The 16,260-nt window shown below is 39.7% G+C and overlaps 1 protein-coding gene across 1 annotated transcript; it reads left to right on the top strand.

The window, feature by feature from the left end:
• Window positions 1-577: 577 nt before the first annotated feature.
• Window positions 578-15,936, top strand: LOC133453025 (myosin-7). The gene is made up of 38 exons (XM_061732861.1): window positions 578-716; window positions 830-1,045; window positions 1,162-1,305; window positions 1,401-1,557; window positions 1,646-1,673; window positions 1,943-2,045; window positions 2,149-2,241; window positions 2,328-2,391; window positions 2,481-2,579; window positions 2,677-2,780; window positions 3,148-3,286; window positions 3,785-3,903; window positions 4,673-4,822; window positions 4,911-5,081; window positions 5,166-5,475; window positions 7,107-7,183; window positions 7,311-7,516; window positions 7,597-7,720; window positions 8,109-8,245; window positions 8,341-8,596; window positions 8,717-8,959; window positions 9,050-9,226; window positions 9,318-9,463; window positions 9,557-9,647; window positions 9,742-10,131; window positions 10,305-10,431; window positions 10,718-10,836; window positions 10,920-11,116; window positions 11,339-11,522; window positions 11,762-11,927; window positions 12,026-12,150; window positions 12,238-12,546; window positions 12,637-12,840; window positions 12,931-13,227; window positions 14,303-14,407; window positions 14,513-14,608; window positions 14,850-14,984; window positions 15,777-15,936. The coding sequence occupies exons 2-38, from the start codon at window positions 845-847 to the stop codon at window positions 15,795-15,797; spliced, it is 5,814 nt and encodes a 1,937-aa protein (XP_061588845.1). The 5' UTR covers window positions 578-716; window positions 830-844; the 3' UTR covers window positions 15,798-15,936.
• The last annotated feature ends 324 nt before the right edge of the window (window positions 15,937-16,260 follow it).

The raw sequence follows: 16,260 nt of genomic DNA, 5'->3' as shown, positions 1-16,260 counted from the left end.
CAGTAGTTTACAAGGAATTATTTGTTAGCTTTGATGATAATAATAAAAAAAAGTTCATTTTCTGCTGTTGTTTGTATTAATAATGCCTCCTTATTTATTTTTTTAAATCAACATTTAATATTTTTTTGGCATAGTTTCCAGGGGTCATTGTAATTAGGAATAAGCAGGTACAGATTTATGTTTTTTAAAACGCATCTATATTTTAATTGGATATGATAATTTTCAAATTATTTTAGCAACATAAAATGCAATATAATAAGAGTTTTTGAATCAGAGGTGATGAATGGCAAGGGAGAAACTCTTCCCTGGGTCTATTTTAAGATGAATTGGCTGCTTGAGGATACCTATGATTAATCAGTGCACCAAACAGAGCTCCTAATATGGCCTCGTCAGGGGACTCCATCACTCACAACACTCAGACCCACTGATTTCGATATTGCTCTGTTCCAACTCATCAACCCCCAGCCCAACAGAGACACAATAACATTCCTGGTACTTAAGCTCTCCTCCATATTTGGTAAGAAGCTTTATTTATAAAAGAGACCTCACTGAGACGCCCATGTCAGGTCACCATTCATCTCAAGGTATGGTATGAACACGATGGGTTTAAACTCTTACCTTCATTTTGAGGCTAAAACCTTACCTTTGCCGTCACTTTCCATTCTTTCTTTCCTCAGGACCAGCACACCTCTGTCTTCTCAGTAGGGATTTCAAAGGTAAAAACACCTGATAAAAAAAAATAAATTTACTTTATATGACAAATTAACAGAATAACATTTAAGTTGCTACAGTAAATACTGTGTATGTTTTCTTTCTTCTCACCTTTTAGTAGTTAAGGTTAAACATGGGGGACGCTGCCATGTCAGAATTTGGGGTAGCAGCTCCGTACCTGAGGAAGTCAGATAAGGAGCGCCTGGAGGCGCAGACCCGTATTTTCGACATGAAGAAGGAATGTTTTGTTCCCGACGCAGAGGAGGAATACGTGAAGGCTTCCATCACCAGCCGTGATGGTGATAAAGTTACTGCTGACACGGAGAGAGGAAAGGTCAGTGTGCTGGACGGCTGGAGCGCTCTAGACACTAAAACTCCTAAAATGTATTTGAAAAAAACAAAAAACATACAAAAAAAAGCAAATAAATAGAAATGATCTCTATTTTCCAGACTGTCACAGTGAAGGAGTGTGACGTACATCCTCAGAATCCGCCAAAGTTTGATAAAATTGAAGACATGGCGATGTTCACTTTCCTCCACGAGCCAGCTGTGCTGTTCAACCTCAAAGAGCGTTACGCAGCATGGATGATCTATGTGAGTTGAAAGCTGCACTCTTACTGACAGGACTACAATAGATCCAGATTTTTTTTCTCTCCAAACAATCAGCTTTGCATTTCTTGTCTCTATAGACCTACTCTGGGCTGTTCTGCGTGACTGTCAACCCCTACAAGTGGCTGCCAGTCTACAACCAGGAGGTGGTTGTTGCCTATAGGGGCAAGAAGAGGAGTGAAGCTCCTCCTCACATCTTCTCCATCTCTGATAACGCCTACCAGTACATGCTGGCTGGTAATTTACCTTAGGTTAATACATTATGTTCAGTGAAACTTTAAAATCCAAAGCAGTCCTTATGTGATACATTTCTTTTCCTTTTCAGACAGAGAAAATCAGTCTATTCTCATCACGTAAGTTATGAGTCTTTAAGTATTTCACTTCTTCATCTGACTTTGTTTGTGCAATTTTGAAAAGAAACAAAAAAAACATTATCATGCATATTATATGTTAATTTTAATTCATGGATTTATTTGTTTTTAACAGGTCAAAAGAGAGTATAATATTTTAAAGGAAATATTGTTTCAGGGATTTTAGATAATGTGAAGTTGTACTAGTGGTTTCTTAATGAAACTGTGTGCTGTTCAGTTTGTCAGTTAACAAAGTTAAATTGTGTCTCCAGTGGAGAATCTGGTGCTGGGAAAACTGTCAACACCAAGAGAGTTATCCAGTACTTTGCCAGCATTGCAGCTGGAGGTGGAAAAAAGGATGGCTCTGATAAAAAGGTGCAATTTTGAATTAAAAGGAAATCAAATATTCCCTCTGCATGAATGTCAATATCTACCCTTTATTCTATCTGCATGAGTAAAAATGTTAGTATTTTATTAGGGTACTCTGGAGGATCAAATCATCCAATGTAATCCAGCTTTAGAGGCCTTTGGGAATGCGAAGACCATCAGGAATGACAACTCCTCCAGATTTGTAAGATTCCTTTTGTGATTATAACAATTCTTTGTTCCCATTTACTTTGACCTAAGTCTTTTTTTTTCCCCTGCCAAACATTTTAGGGTAAATTCATCCGTATTCATTTTGCAGCCAGTGGAAAGCTGGCTTCAGCTGATATCGAGACATGTAAGCTGTCTCCTCTCTTCACTTTCATCCAGTTTATTCCTGCCTTCACAATGATCCCATTCCAATCAGCATAATCTATGTCTTTATAGATCTGCTGGAAAAGTCACGTGTCACCTTTCAGCTGAAGGCTGAGAGAGATTATCACATCTTCTATCAGATTCTATCACAGAAGAAACCTGAGTTGCTTGGTAAAAAAAAAAAAAAAACTTCTTTGGATCAATAACGACAAGTAGTTACTAGGTTTACGTGACGAATAAAATGTAAAATTTCTGTCCTGCTTTTAAGAGATGCTGCTCATCACCAACAACCCCTACGACTACGCCTTCATCTCCCAAGGAGAGACAACTGTAACCTCCATTGATGATTCTGATGAGCTGATGGCCACTGATGTGAGTAGAAATGCACAAATATGTCTAAAGCAGTTGTTATTTGCGATATCTACATATAGATTTTATTATCAAAACTAAAACACTGAGCCTTAGATATATTTATCTTTTCATTTGTCCTGCTTGCTTGAATGATATTCAGGGTCACAAATAAACTGGGATTAGATTATTAGAAATGTTTTTAATGCATGCTGGTCCTCACGAACCTCAAAAGGACAAAAACTGCATAAAAAAATAAATGAATTCATATTTACTTGTGATGCACACGGGGGCATGGCTAAGAGAGCATATATTCTCAGTTTATTAGCTCAGTTCATTACCAGAAAAACAGTCAACAGCATTAAAGGTAAAATATCCTCATCTGATTAAGGAAGCCTTTGATGTACTTGGCTTCACTCAAGAGGAGAAAAACGGGATCTACAAGCTCATTGGTGCCATCATGCACTACGGCAACATGAAATTCAAGAACAAGCAGCGTGAAGAACAGGCAGAAGCAGATGGTACTGAAGGTGAGAAGCTCCTTGCAGTTTTGGAGGTTGGAAAACAGAACTAGAATTGGATCAGCATTGAGATGCTTGATGAGAGTTGAGTCATCAAATTCACATGTATTGTTTGTTAGGAAACCTGGGACACTAGGTGTTTCAGCTGCTGCCCTTTGTCAGACGTTTCAGGGGGCAAAAAACACAGACAAACACACTGAGACGCAGTTTTAACAAAAGGGCCATAACCCTGATAAATGCAAATATCTGACACTATCATGTGTCTTTTCAGCCACGGCCAACAGACATATGGCCACTGTCTGTCGTTCCTTAAAGTTGTACATAGTATTTTCTTCTTTTTTCTTTTTACGGTCATGTTTTATTAAGTTATTTATTGTTTTACTGGACATGTTTGCACCGAGGTGAGAACACAATTTTGTTGCGCTTGTGCACACTGTATGTCAATGTGCAATGACGATAAAGACTCGTATCTTATCTTATCTTATCTTATCTTATCTTATTTTTCAGCTACTGACAAAGCAGCTTATCTTATGGGCCTGAACTCTGCAGACGTCATTAAAGGTCTCTGTCACCCAAGAGTCAAAGTAGGAAACGAGTGGGTCACCAAGGGACAAAATGTTCAGCAGGTAATGAGACATATTTTCGGAGTTTCTTTCCATCTGTTTAACTGAAAACAAAATTAAACTCACAATCCTCTTTCTGACTAAAGTTGAAACACTGTTTAAGATATAGATAAATACTGAATGCAGTGATTTTCAAATTTCAGCCCAATTTAAGCCCAAATTTCATTTATAACTGAACATTATAGTTTTTAAGTATTCAAACTGATGAAATGTAATATCCTAATTGGAATATGACAGCGACTTGTCACAAAAAAAGGTTTGGACAGGGTGATGTTTTTAATTTTTTAGACAATAAACCACATACACATAGATAGACCACATCTAGAAAGACCACATCTGGAAACTGAGGAGAGCAGCTGACGGAGTTTTAGGAGAGGAAAGTTGTACTATTCTTGTCTGTTAAAGGAGTGGAGCTGCTTAACCCTGACTCTTCAACTACAAAGCCATGCTTTTGTATTAGATGTAGCATACGGTTTAGGATTTTCTTGCTGAAATACGTAAAATTTTCACTGGAAAAATATGCTATCTGGTCAGGATCATAAGATGCTCTCAACCCTTTTGACAAGTCTTCTTAGCAGATGTGTCGGCTGCTCATTCCACAGCAATAATGCATCAAAACATGAATTTGTGAGATTTTTCAATCATACCATTAAATTTCACACAGTATTCACTTTTTGGAGTCACGGTTGTGTTTTTAAAATGATGGGAACAATAGTGAATGGGCAAAAAAGTCCTTGCACCGTCGGTTTTCAAGTTTGAATTTGTTTTCTAGGTGTACTATGCTATTGGCGCACTGTCTAAGTCAGTGTATGAGAAGATGTTCCTGTGGATGGTGATTAAGATTAACCAGACTTTGGACACCAAACAGGCACGCCAGTACTTCATCGGCGTGCTGGACATTGCTGGATTTGAGATCTTTGATGTGAGTGATCTTATAAGGACGTAAAAACCCAATCCCCAACATATTACAGAAGGAAAGAAAACCACATTGGTATATTTTCTTTCTCCAGTTCAACACTTTTGAGCAGCTGTGCATCAACTTCACCAACGAAAAACTGCAACAGTTTTTCAACCACCACATGTTCGTGCTGGAGCAGGAAGAATACAAGAAAGAGGGCATTGAATGGACTTTCATTGATTTTGGTATGGATCTGCAGGCCTGCATTGACCTGATTGAAAAGGTGAGTGTATTCATTTGAGACTATGAGACAAAACAATTATTTTCATATGTGGAAATCTTTAATATTTAATTTTGTTCTCATTAGCCCATGGGTATCATGTCCATCCTTGAGGAGGAGTGCATGTTTCCCAAAGCCAGTGATACCACCTTTAAAGCCAAGCTCTATGACAACCACATGGGGAAATCCAACAACTTCCAGAAGCCAAGAATTGTCAAAGGAAGACCAGAGGCCCATTTTTCACTGGTTCACTACGCTGGAACTGTTGATTATAATATCAACAACTGGCTGGTGAAGAACAAGGATCCTCTGAATGAGACGGTTGTTGGATTGTACCAGAAGTCCAACCTCAAGCTGCTTGGCACCCTCTTTGCAAATTATGCAGGAGCTGAATCAGGTAATAATATATTTAAACATTCAATGGTAATAAACACTAACTTATTCAGAATCAACAAATGTTACTGTCTCATTTAACTCTTTTAAATTTCTTATGCTCACCCTTATTTTTATTGAATCTTACTGCTCTGTTTTATATTTAGTTTATCCTTTCTTATCCTATTTTATTTTATATTTTATTTTTGTTTAATCTCAATGTTTTATCTAAATATTTTAGTTGTTATTTATAGTCTATTTTATACATTTTACTGTCTTATTATTTTAGTTTCTTACTTTCTAGACATACTTTTAGGATTTTATGTTTGTATGTTTTATGTTTTTATGTTTTTTATAAACTCCTTTAAAGGTATTGTGACATCATTTTTAACATGCTTTTAACACTATTAAAAGTCTTGGCCAACATCCCTCAAATGTGTCTAAAAGAGTGTAACAAGAAAAACTTCACTCTAGTACTCTTTTCCTGGCTTTTTATTACAGTGTTTTTTTGCGCCGTGAAAAATGCTTCCTTTCCCCCTTTCCTGTCAATCATTGCTCCACTCCTCCTCCAAACCTCCTCCTCCTCCAGCCATACGCTCACAGCGGCGTCGGAGCGACAGGCGAAGCATGCACGGAAAAGCAGGAGGGCGAACCACAGCAAACAATCATAAAAATAAAGGCATGCAAGCAGCACTGTCCCCTTATCTTAAGTCCAGTCAGTGGCCGCGGGTCTTCTTAGCAGTTTTCCTCCGGTGATTAAAACAAAAGAGGCGTGTTAAGCCTCATTTATGGTTCCGCGTTAAATCGACGCAGAGCCTACGCCGTAGGGTTCAGCGTATGGTGCGCGTCGCCGCGTAACCTTACGCCGTAGGCTCTGCGTCGGTGTAACGCGGAGCTGGGTGGAGGGGGCGTGATTTAGCGGATCGTTACGTAACGATCCGCCACCAAACCACATGCGCCGTTTTTGCATAGTTATGCGGAAAATCCCAGAAAGCACACAATACACTGAATGTTAAAAGTTTGTTGTTTTTTGGGTGTAATTGATGTCAAGACACCCAACAAAACACAAAAAATCAAGAAAAATTTGTTTTTCATGTCACAATCCCTTTAAAGTATCTTATCCTGCTTTCTTGTAGCTTTTATCTCCAGTGTTTTCTCATGGGGAGCCTCCATGCTGGGAGTGACTCTGGCCTGCAGGGGGTCGTCCTGGGGGTGGTTCTGGCCTGGATGGTTGTGGAGCTCTGCACCACGGCTTCACCGCTGTGGTGTGGACTCCTCTATCCGTCCGGGCCGGGATGGTCTCTGTGGCCCCCCCCCCCCTTGTAGCTGCGGGCTATGAGACCTCCTGGCGTGGACGGCTCCCTGTTACCGTTTCCTCACCTGGATCCTCTGTGCCTAGCCATGTCTACACCATGTGTCTGCGTGTGTGTCTGTGTGTGTAATTTAGGTGAATAGTAGTGTGCTTTTGTCTGCGGGGAGGGGCGCATTAATAAGTTTTATGTTTATTTGTTTTTCTTGTTTTTTTTTTTTGTTAAGCACTTTGTGTTTCATTATTTGTATGAAAAGTGCTATATAAATAAAGTTTGATTTGATTTGATTTGAAATGTATTTCTTTGTCTATCAGTGCAATCTAATGAGGTGTATATTGTCATACAGGTGACGGAAAGGGTGGCAAGGGTGGAGGAACCAAGAAGAAAGGTTCATCTTTCCAAACTGTGTCTGCATTGCACAGGGTTAGTAAAGATGAACACACATCTTTGAACTACTGCACATTGATTTTGATTGATATTATATATATATATAATTCAAGGTTGTGTCAGTGTTTACATGAACTGAATATTAATCACATGTCCTCCACAGGAGAACCTGAACAAGCTGATGACCAACTTGAGGTCCACTCACCCTCACTTTGTGCGCTGCATCATCCCCAATGAGACCAAGACTCCTGGGGCCATGGAGAACCCTCTGGTGATGCACCAGCTTCGCTGTAACGGTGTGCTGGAAGGTATCAGGATCTGCAGAAAGGGTTTCCCCAACAGGATCCTGTATGGGGATTTCAAGCAGAGGTATTACTTCAGTTTTGTCACAAACTGACAAGTTAGTCCGTTGCATTATGACCTGATAACCTGATTTTTTTTGTTTGCAGATATCGCATCCTGAATCCTGCTGCCATCCCTGATGGCCAGTTCATTGATAGCAGGAAGGGAGCTGAGAAACTTCTTGGGTCACTGGATATTGATCATAACCAGTACAAGTTTGGACACACTAAGGTAAATATCAGGAAAAGTTGGAGGTAAATCTCCTCGTCTAAGCCTCGTTTCTAAAATACAACACATTTAACCACCCCCCCCCCCCCCAAAAAAGAAAAAAAACAAGAAAAAAGCTAAGCCGTATATGGTCTTATGGATGGAATGAGCCATTCCACTCGTCATCTCTAGGTTGTGCTTCTCTTGAAGCAAGTATTGTAGCTTTGTGCAAATAAGTTAAAAGGTAGGCAGTGTAGTATGATGGAAAGCTGGGTGCAGATAAAGGTCTATAATCTGAGTCTGTGATGCCACAGTACACAGTAAAGCACTGGGTTAAAGCAAACAGATGACGTGTGGACACTTTTATTTAATAGTTGGTGGATATTTACCTCTTGTTTCATATGCCATGAAGGTGTTCTTCAAGGCTGGTCTTCTTGGTCAACTGGAGGAGATGAGGGATGACCGTTTGTCACTCATTATCACTGGAATTCAAGCAAGATCAAGAGGTCTGCTTGCAAGAATAGAATTCCAGAAGATTGTTGAAAGGAGGTCAGAATCAACACATACAAAATAAGTGAAACCATAAAGAGTATGCAGATTCAGTGTCTTGAGTTTTGTAACAATATCCTGGTTATTATTGACAGGGATGCACTACTTACGATCCAGTGGAACATCCGGGCCTTCATGGGGGTCAAGAATTGGCCCTGGATGAAGCTCTTCTTCAAGATCAAACCTCTGCTGAAATCTGCTGAATCAGAGAAAGAGATGGCCAACATGAAGGATGAATTCTTAAAGTTAAAAGAGGCCTATGCAAAATCTGAAGCTCGTAGAAAAGAACTAGAGGAGAAAATGGTCTCTGTTCTCCAAGAGAAGAATGACCTGCAGCTCCAAGTCCAAGCGGTAAGTCAGCATTCATTTACCAGAACCCAGTACAGAATACAAGAAATAAGCCAATATAGGGTCTTTATTCAAAAATGCTAACAAAGTTACTAATAGTAATAATATAACATGACCATTTAGGAACAAGATAATCTTGCTGATGCAGAGGAGAGATGTGAGGGGCTCATCAAGAACAAAATTCAGATGGAAGCCAAAAGCAAAGAGCTGACAGAAAGGCTGGAGGATGAGGAAGAGATGAATGCTGAACTCACTGCAAAGAAGAGAAAGCTGGAGGACGAGTGCTCTGAGCTCAAGAAAGATATTGATGACTTGGAGCTGACTCTGGCTAAAGTGGAGAAAGAGAAACATGCCACTGAGAACAAGGTACTTTGAAACATAGGATTAAGTCTGGAAAGACTATATTTCTGAAGAAGCGCTGATAGCTATTGATGATCTATTAATTTTTTGAATCAGGTAAAGAACCTGACGGAGGAGATGGCTGCTTTGGATGAAATCATTGCCAAGTTGAACAAAGAAAAGAAAGCTTTACAGGAAGCTCATCAGCAAACGCTGGATGACCTGCAGAGTGAAGAAGACAAAGTCAACACTCTGACCAAAGCCAAGGCAAAGCTGGAGCAGCAAGTGGATGATGTAAGAAATCCCTAGATTATATTGATGTTAAGAAATACCAAGAAATTATACTTAAAAAACTTTTTTTTTTTTTTTTTAAATAATTTGCCAGCTTGAAGGGTCCTTAGAGCAAGAGAAGAAAATACGAATGGACCTTGAGAGGGCAAAGCGAAAGCTTGAGGGAGACCTAAAGTTGGCCCAAGAGAGCATCATGGACTTGGAAAATGACAAACAGCAACTTGAAGAGAGGCTGAAAAAGTAAGTTGCAAATGCAATAACAACACATACAAACAATATTAAATTGTTTTATTGCAGTGACCAATTCATAAAATTTTACTTATCAATCTTTAGGAAAGATTTCGAAATCAGTCAACTCAATAGCAAAATAGAGGATGAACAGGCGATGTCTGCCCAGCTCCAGAAAAAATTGAAGGAGCTGCAGGTGATAATTCATTCTGGATAAACTATGAACAAGCAACACAACATGACAATTCAAGAAGCATTTAAATATTCATCACAAAATGTTTCTGGTCTAGGCTCGTATCGAGGAGCTGGAGGAAGAACTTGAAGCAGAGCGAGCTGCTCGAGCCAAGGTGGAGAAGCAGAGAGCAGACTTGGCCAGGGAGCTGGAGGAGATCAGTGAGAGGCTGGAGGAGGCTGGTGGAGCCACAGCTGCTCAGATCGAGATGAACAAGAAGAGGGAGGCCGAGTTTCAGAAACTCCGCAGAGACCTTGAAGAGGCCACTCTGCAGCATGAAGCCACTGCTTCAACACTCAGGAAGAAACAAGCTGACAGTGTTGCTGACCTGGGAGAGCAGATTGACAACCTGCAGAGAGTCAAGCAGAAACTGGAGAAGGAGAAGAGTGAGCTCAGACTGGAACTAGATGACGTGATCTCCAATATGGAACATATTGTCAAGACAAAGGTGGGCCAAACTAAATTTCTTAATTTAAATTGTTATTCATTTCTTGCCAGCCCTGATTTATTTGTATTCACACACCTATCAATTCATTCAGGGTAGATGTGGCCAATTGTGTCCAAACCTTTCTACAAACTACAATATTATGTAGATTTCACCCTTTGTTGTTGTACTTTTAGACCAACTTAGAGAAAACATGCAGGACAATGGAAGATCAAATGAATGAATACAAGACCAAATTTGAAGAGGCTCAACGCTACATCAATGACTTCAACATGCAAAAAGCTAAACTTCAAACAGAAAATGGTATGATTTTTACTTGATCACACATTCATTCAATTCAATTCAGAGGTATTTTATAAATCTTTATGAGGGGATATTGTATTGTTGCACTATACAAGTTGATCATATTCTATCAAGATGAACGGCTACAGTATATCTGACAGGTAATGGCTTCCATGTGACATTTTATATGAAGCGTCTATCATTGTTACCCAGAAAAGGGGCGAAGCTTATCATAAAAGGTGCCTTATTGGGAATGCAGGGTTTCCCCAGTATAGAAAATACAATTCTCCATGTAAAAACATCCTAGGTGAGCTCTCAAGACAGATGGAGGAGAAGGATTCCCTCGTGTCCCAACTGACTAGAGGGAAGATGTCCTACACTCAACAGATTGAAGACCTCAAAAGACAGCTGGAGGAGGAGACAAAGGTAAAAAGACATTTTAAAATGAAGTGAACCCAACAACCATCTCTTTAATAGTGTCACTCAGTCATTTTGTTTTGTTTGAATAGGCCAAGAATGCTTTAGCCCACAGTGTGCAGTCGTCTCGTCACGACTGTGACCTGCTCAGGGAGCAGTATGAGGAGGAGCAGGAGGCCAAGGCTGAACTGCAACGCAGCATGTCCAAGGCAAACTCTGAGGTGGCTCAGTGGAGAACCAAGTATGAAACTGATGCCATCCAGAGGACCGAAGAACTGGAAGAAGCCAAGTAAGAGATCCTGAGCCACAAACTTATTTAATTCCTAAAATGACATTTCACTTCGTCTAGCAGATCAGCTTTTTGTTTGTATTATGTTCTAACTAAAATGTAAGACGAACAAAAAGTTTGTCCGTTGGATGACAGAGCAGCCAGTCATAGTGGTTGAACGTTATTAGGGTTTTGTGATTGGACTGCAGAGCAATTAAAAGATTTGACTGATGATTTCTCAAGGAAAAAGCTGGCTCAGCGTCTGCAGGATGCTGAGGAAGCTGTTGAAGCAGTGAACGCTAAATGTTCTTCTCTGGAGAAGACCAAACACAGGCTGCAGAATGAGATTGAAGATCTCATGGTGGATGTGGAGAGGTCCAATGCTGCTGCTGCTGCTCTGGACAAGAAGCAAAGGAACTTTGATAAGGTGAAATACTATGACATATTTGTGATGACTACTGATTACTGATTACCAATACAGGCCTTGAATTTTGCCTTTAGCCCTAGAGTTTGACTTTTTATTCCAATAATTTGCAGCTTCACACTTAAATATTCACATCTTGAAGCTGCTTTGGTACAAACTTGCTCTGTCTCTCCTCAGGTTTCCAGTCTTTGCCCCACTTATTTGAAACTTTCAGTTATTGCTTGACTGTTTTCCCATTTCAGGTCCTGTCTGAGTGGAAGCAGAAGTATGAAGAGTCTCAAAGTGAACTGGAGAGCTCCCAAAAGGAGGCCAGATCTCTCAGCACTGAGCTCTTCAAACTGAAAAACTCTTATGAGGAGTCTCTGGACCACTTGGAGACCTTGAAGAGGGAGAATAAGAACTTACAAGGTCAGACTTACAACCTTCGTTTTTGCACAAGTCTCTTTGCACACGCCTTATAAATGAAATTAGAAAGTAATTTGATCACTTTGTTTGACATCCACCAGAGGAGATTTCCGACCTTACTGAGCAACTTGGGGAGGGTGGAAAGAGCATCCATGAACTGGAGAAGTTACGAAAACAACTGGAACAGGAGAAGAGTGAGATCCAGTCTGCTCTTGAGGAAGCAGAGGTACAAATCCTTCTTTAAAAATAAGATGTTTTGGAAAAAAAAATGCATGCTCAAATGTGTAACATACAACTGTATCCTCCTTATTAGGCCTCTCTGGAACATGAAGAGGGTAAGATTTTGAGAATCCAGCTAGAATTCAGTCAAGTTAAAGCTGAGATTGAGCGTAAACTGGCTGAGAAAGATGAAGAAATGGATCAGTGCAAGAGAAACCAGCAGAGGACAATCGACACCCTGCAGAGCTCTCTTGAGGCTGAAACTCGCAGCAGGAATGAAGCCCTCCGTTTGAAAAAGAAGATGGAGGGAGACCTCAATGAGATGGAGATCCAGCTAAGCCAAGCCAACAGGCAGGCAGCTGAGGCCCAGAAACAATTAAAGTCGGTTCATGCTCATCTGAAGGTAAACTAGGGCTAGAAAGATTCACCCTCTGAAGACGTTTAATTCCAAACTGTCTATAAAAATGTATGTGGTTATTGTCATTCAATTAAGGATTGCCAACTTCAGCTGGATGAGTCTGTTCGTGCCAATGATGATCTTAAAGAGAACATAGCCATTGTTGAGAGACGCAACAACCTGCTTCAGGCTGAACTGGAGGAACTGAGGGCTGCTGTGGAGCAAACAGAGAGAAGTCGCAGACTTGCAGAGCAAGAACTGCTGGATGTTAGCGAGAGGGTGCAGCTACTGCACTCACAGGTGAGATGATCTCACAACCAATAATATTTCCATTTTGCAGGACCAGACCTTTGCTAACGTTCTCAAATCTCATCTCTTAAAAATATGAAGAACACTGGACTGATAAATCAGAAGAAGAAGCTGGAGGGTGATACATCCCAGCTTCAAACTGAGGTGGAGGAGGCAGTGCAGGAATGCAGAAATGCTGAAGAGAAGGCCAAGAAGGCCATTACTGATGCTGCCATGATGGCAGAGGAGCTGAAGAAAGAGCAGGACACCAGCGCTCACCTGGAGCGCATGAAAAAGAACATGGAGCAAACCATCAAAGACCTGCAGCACCGTCTGGATGAAGCTGAGCAGATCGCCATGAAGGGAGGCAAGAAGCAGATGCAGAAGCTGGAGTCCAGGGTAAGAACAATGGACAAGTGGACATTAATACAGTTTTAATCATGTACAAGGCACACAATAATATACTCCCACCCTGCATGCAGGAGCTGTTTGAAGTTAGGGAGTCCAAATATCCACTTAGGGGGTCATGTATCTTTAAGAAAATGGGTGTACGGACCAATACTTAAAGCAACTGTATATCAATAAAGGGGGTCCAGCTATGGAATAATTTAGAAAATGAACTAAAACTATTAACTACTGTAACCAAATTCAAAAATAAGTTCAAAAATAAAATATTAAATAAACATAAAACATTGATATAATATTATAATATTACCATGAAAGTAGCAATTTGAAGCAAGTGTTTGCATGACCGCTCTCCGCGGCCGTTTAGCCGAGGAGTTGGTGAAGCAGCACCACATCATACCAGGTGCCCCGTAAGCCACTTGGTATGTTAAATTCTTTTTACACACCCTACTCATAACATCTGCTCTCCGCGCTGTACTCTCTCTAGCCAAAAACCACTTAATTTATCATTCCTTGCAATTTACAGTATGTTTTTTGTTTTGTTTTTGTCTTTGCTTCTTGTCTAGATACCTCTGTTACTTGCCCAATATATCCATTCTTTTTCAATGTTTGAATCCAAATTATTCGTTTTGTTTTGTATAAAACCTCCTGAGTCGAGGTTCATAAAAGGGTAGGCATAATAAGCCTTGGCTTCAGTCTATACCTTTTCAGTGCAATTTAAAATATTGGACCTTTTTTATGTTGTATCCAAATGGACCGAAATACAAACTCAAAATCAAATCAAAATCAACAATCATTATATATATATATATATAGGAGATCTGGGGGCTGATATACAGAATTATGTGCAACAGACATGAAGCCCAGACCTAGAGTTACCCTTTTTAATATGTGCTGCTATCTACCTACCTACAGCTGACATTTTCATATAATATTTACCATTATATGCATACCTTTTGGTAAATATATATTTTTCACCAGCTCGTCACTTACCACATTTAAAGCTTTTTCACCAGATATAAGGATTAAGTGATCTGTGCGCTCACAAAAAATTATGTGATGTTTTCAGGTGAGGGAGCTTGAGAACGAAGTGGAGATGGAGCAGAAGAAGGGCAGCGATGCAGTGAAAGGAATCCGTAAATATGAGAGACGCATTAAGGAGCTCACTTATCAGGCAATGTCCCATGTCTCAGGCATATTGCCCAAAAAGACTTAGTTCTATAAGAATAAGTCTAACTGAAGATCATCTTGTCTCTTCCCCATCCCTTGATCTACACAGACCGAGGAGGACCGCAAGAACGTTGCACGTCTGCAGGATCTGGTTGACAAACTGCAGCTGAAAGTCAAAGCCTACAAGAGATCTGCAGAGGAAGCTGTAAGTATGGGCTGGGAAAGCTCTAGATTATATGACAGTCAGGATCTATGAGCTAGTGGCATTTGTTTTTATCATTCAATTTCCTTATGTCCTTTCCTTTAGAAAGAAAATCAAAGGAGCACTCAAATTACTTTAAAAACTGCCATAATTCATGGTTCACAGCGGATGTTTATACACTATAATACATCTTTCAGTGTCTTCATTTAATCATGTGGTTTGTGTTTCTTTGTGAATCTGGCAGGAGGAACAGGCCAACACTCATTTGGGCAAGTTCCGCAAGCTGCAGCACGAGCTGGACGAGGCTGAAGAAAGAGCTGACATCGCTGAGACTCAGGTCAACAAGCTGCGAGCCAAGAGCCGTGATGTGGGGTCAAAGGTCAGAGGCGCCTCTCGATTTCAACAGGACACTTGAGATAATGTAGTAATGCACTCCTACAAGTTTGCAATGTTAAAGTGTTTTGTTTTTTTTCTCACCACTTTCATTACCATCTCAGTACAATCCATTTTAAATTGTCTTGTATGTGTTTCAAATGTGTGACAGGAAGCCATTTAATTATTCAAAATAACAAGAAATAAATTAGACCAGTCTTTTGTACAGATCAACTTTATTTGGTATTTTTATGGAATTTAGTTGTATTAGTGAATTCTAATTGGTTATTAGTGATGCAGTTTCAGATGGTTCAACTATTTTTTTGTGATATGACAGTAACATACGATAACGTGAGTTGGTTTACATGGTTAACTTAAAGTAAAGTGTAACTATGGAATTAGAAGACCCTGATTTGTTTTTTGTTTTGGCTTATTTATTATGTTAGAGTTACTTTCTGTGTTACTACCATATAATTGTCTCAAACAGCGATTCAAGCATGCAAATGAAATGGCTATGTGATAGGTACCCATAACTATAAGAAAGAGGGCAAAAAAAAGAAACAATACACAAAATACTGTCGTTTTGTCCCATTCCTGCTTGAGGTGTCATGCCGTTTCTTTTTTGGACATCTTAGCACACCTCCCCCTTCAACTTGCGTAGGAATTGAATATAAACAATATAATCAATATTTTGCCCCACAATTCAGAAAATGCTTTATGTCTAGACAATTTTTTTGTAACACTTGTTGAGTTGTTGTCACTAATCCATCATTATTTTTTGTATCTTCCTTCATTACAGAAAGGGCTAGATGAGGAGTGAAACTCACTGATGGCCACGTAAGACCAAGAGCAAAGACGAAGAGCTTCTGTGCTGTAGTCCCATTTGCTGAAAAGTAACTGTAGAATAAAGCAAAATGCATTACATTAACATAAAGAGTCCTCATTCGCTGTGATTTTTTTTAAAGATACAATGGTGTGATTAAACTCAAACACACACTGAAGGGACACCAATCTTGTTATTCAAAATATCACTCTCTTGGTATGTGTTTTTTCTTTGAAGATAATGTATATACACAGATTAGTATCATGATAAAGTATAATCTGGTGGTTACTGAGGGAAAGTGTGTGGGCTAAAAGCAGAGTCAACATCATTTTGAGCTTGTAAATTAAACATTAAACGATTACGAGTTTGCAGTTGTAATTCAAACAACTCATGAAATACATCTGAAAGTTTGTCCAAGTGCAGAATCCGAGCAAGAGTTGAAAAGAGGCATTTCTAAATA

This window comes from Cololabis saira, chromosome 10 (assembly GCF_033807715.1).
Source record: "Cololabis saira isolate AMF1-May2022 chromosome 10, fColSai1.1, whole genome shotgun sequence".
NCBI classification, from domain to species: domain Eukaryota; kingdom Metazoa; phylum Chordata; class Actinopteri; order Beloniformes; family Belonidae; genus Cololabis; species Cololabis saira.
The sequence above is the reverse complement of the archived record's forward strand: the minus strand, read 5'-3'. Positions and strand labels throughout refer to the sequence as shown.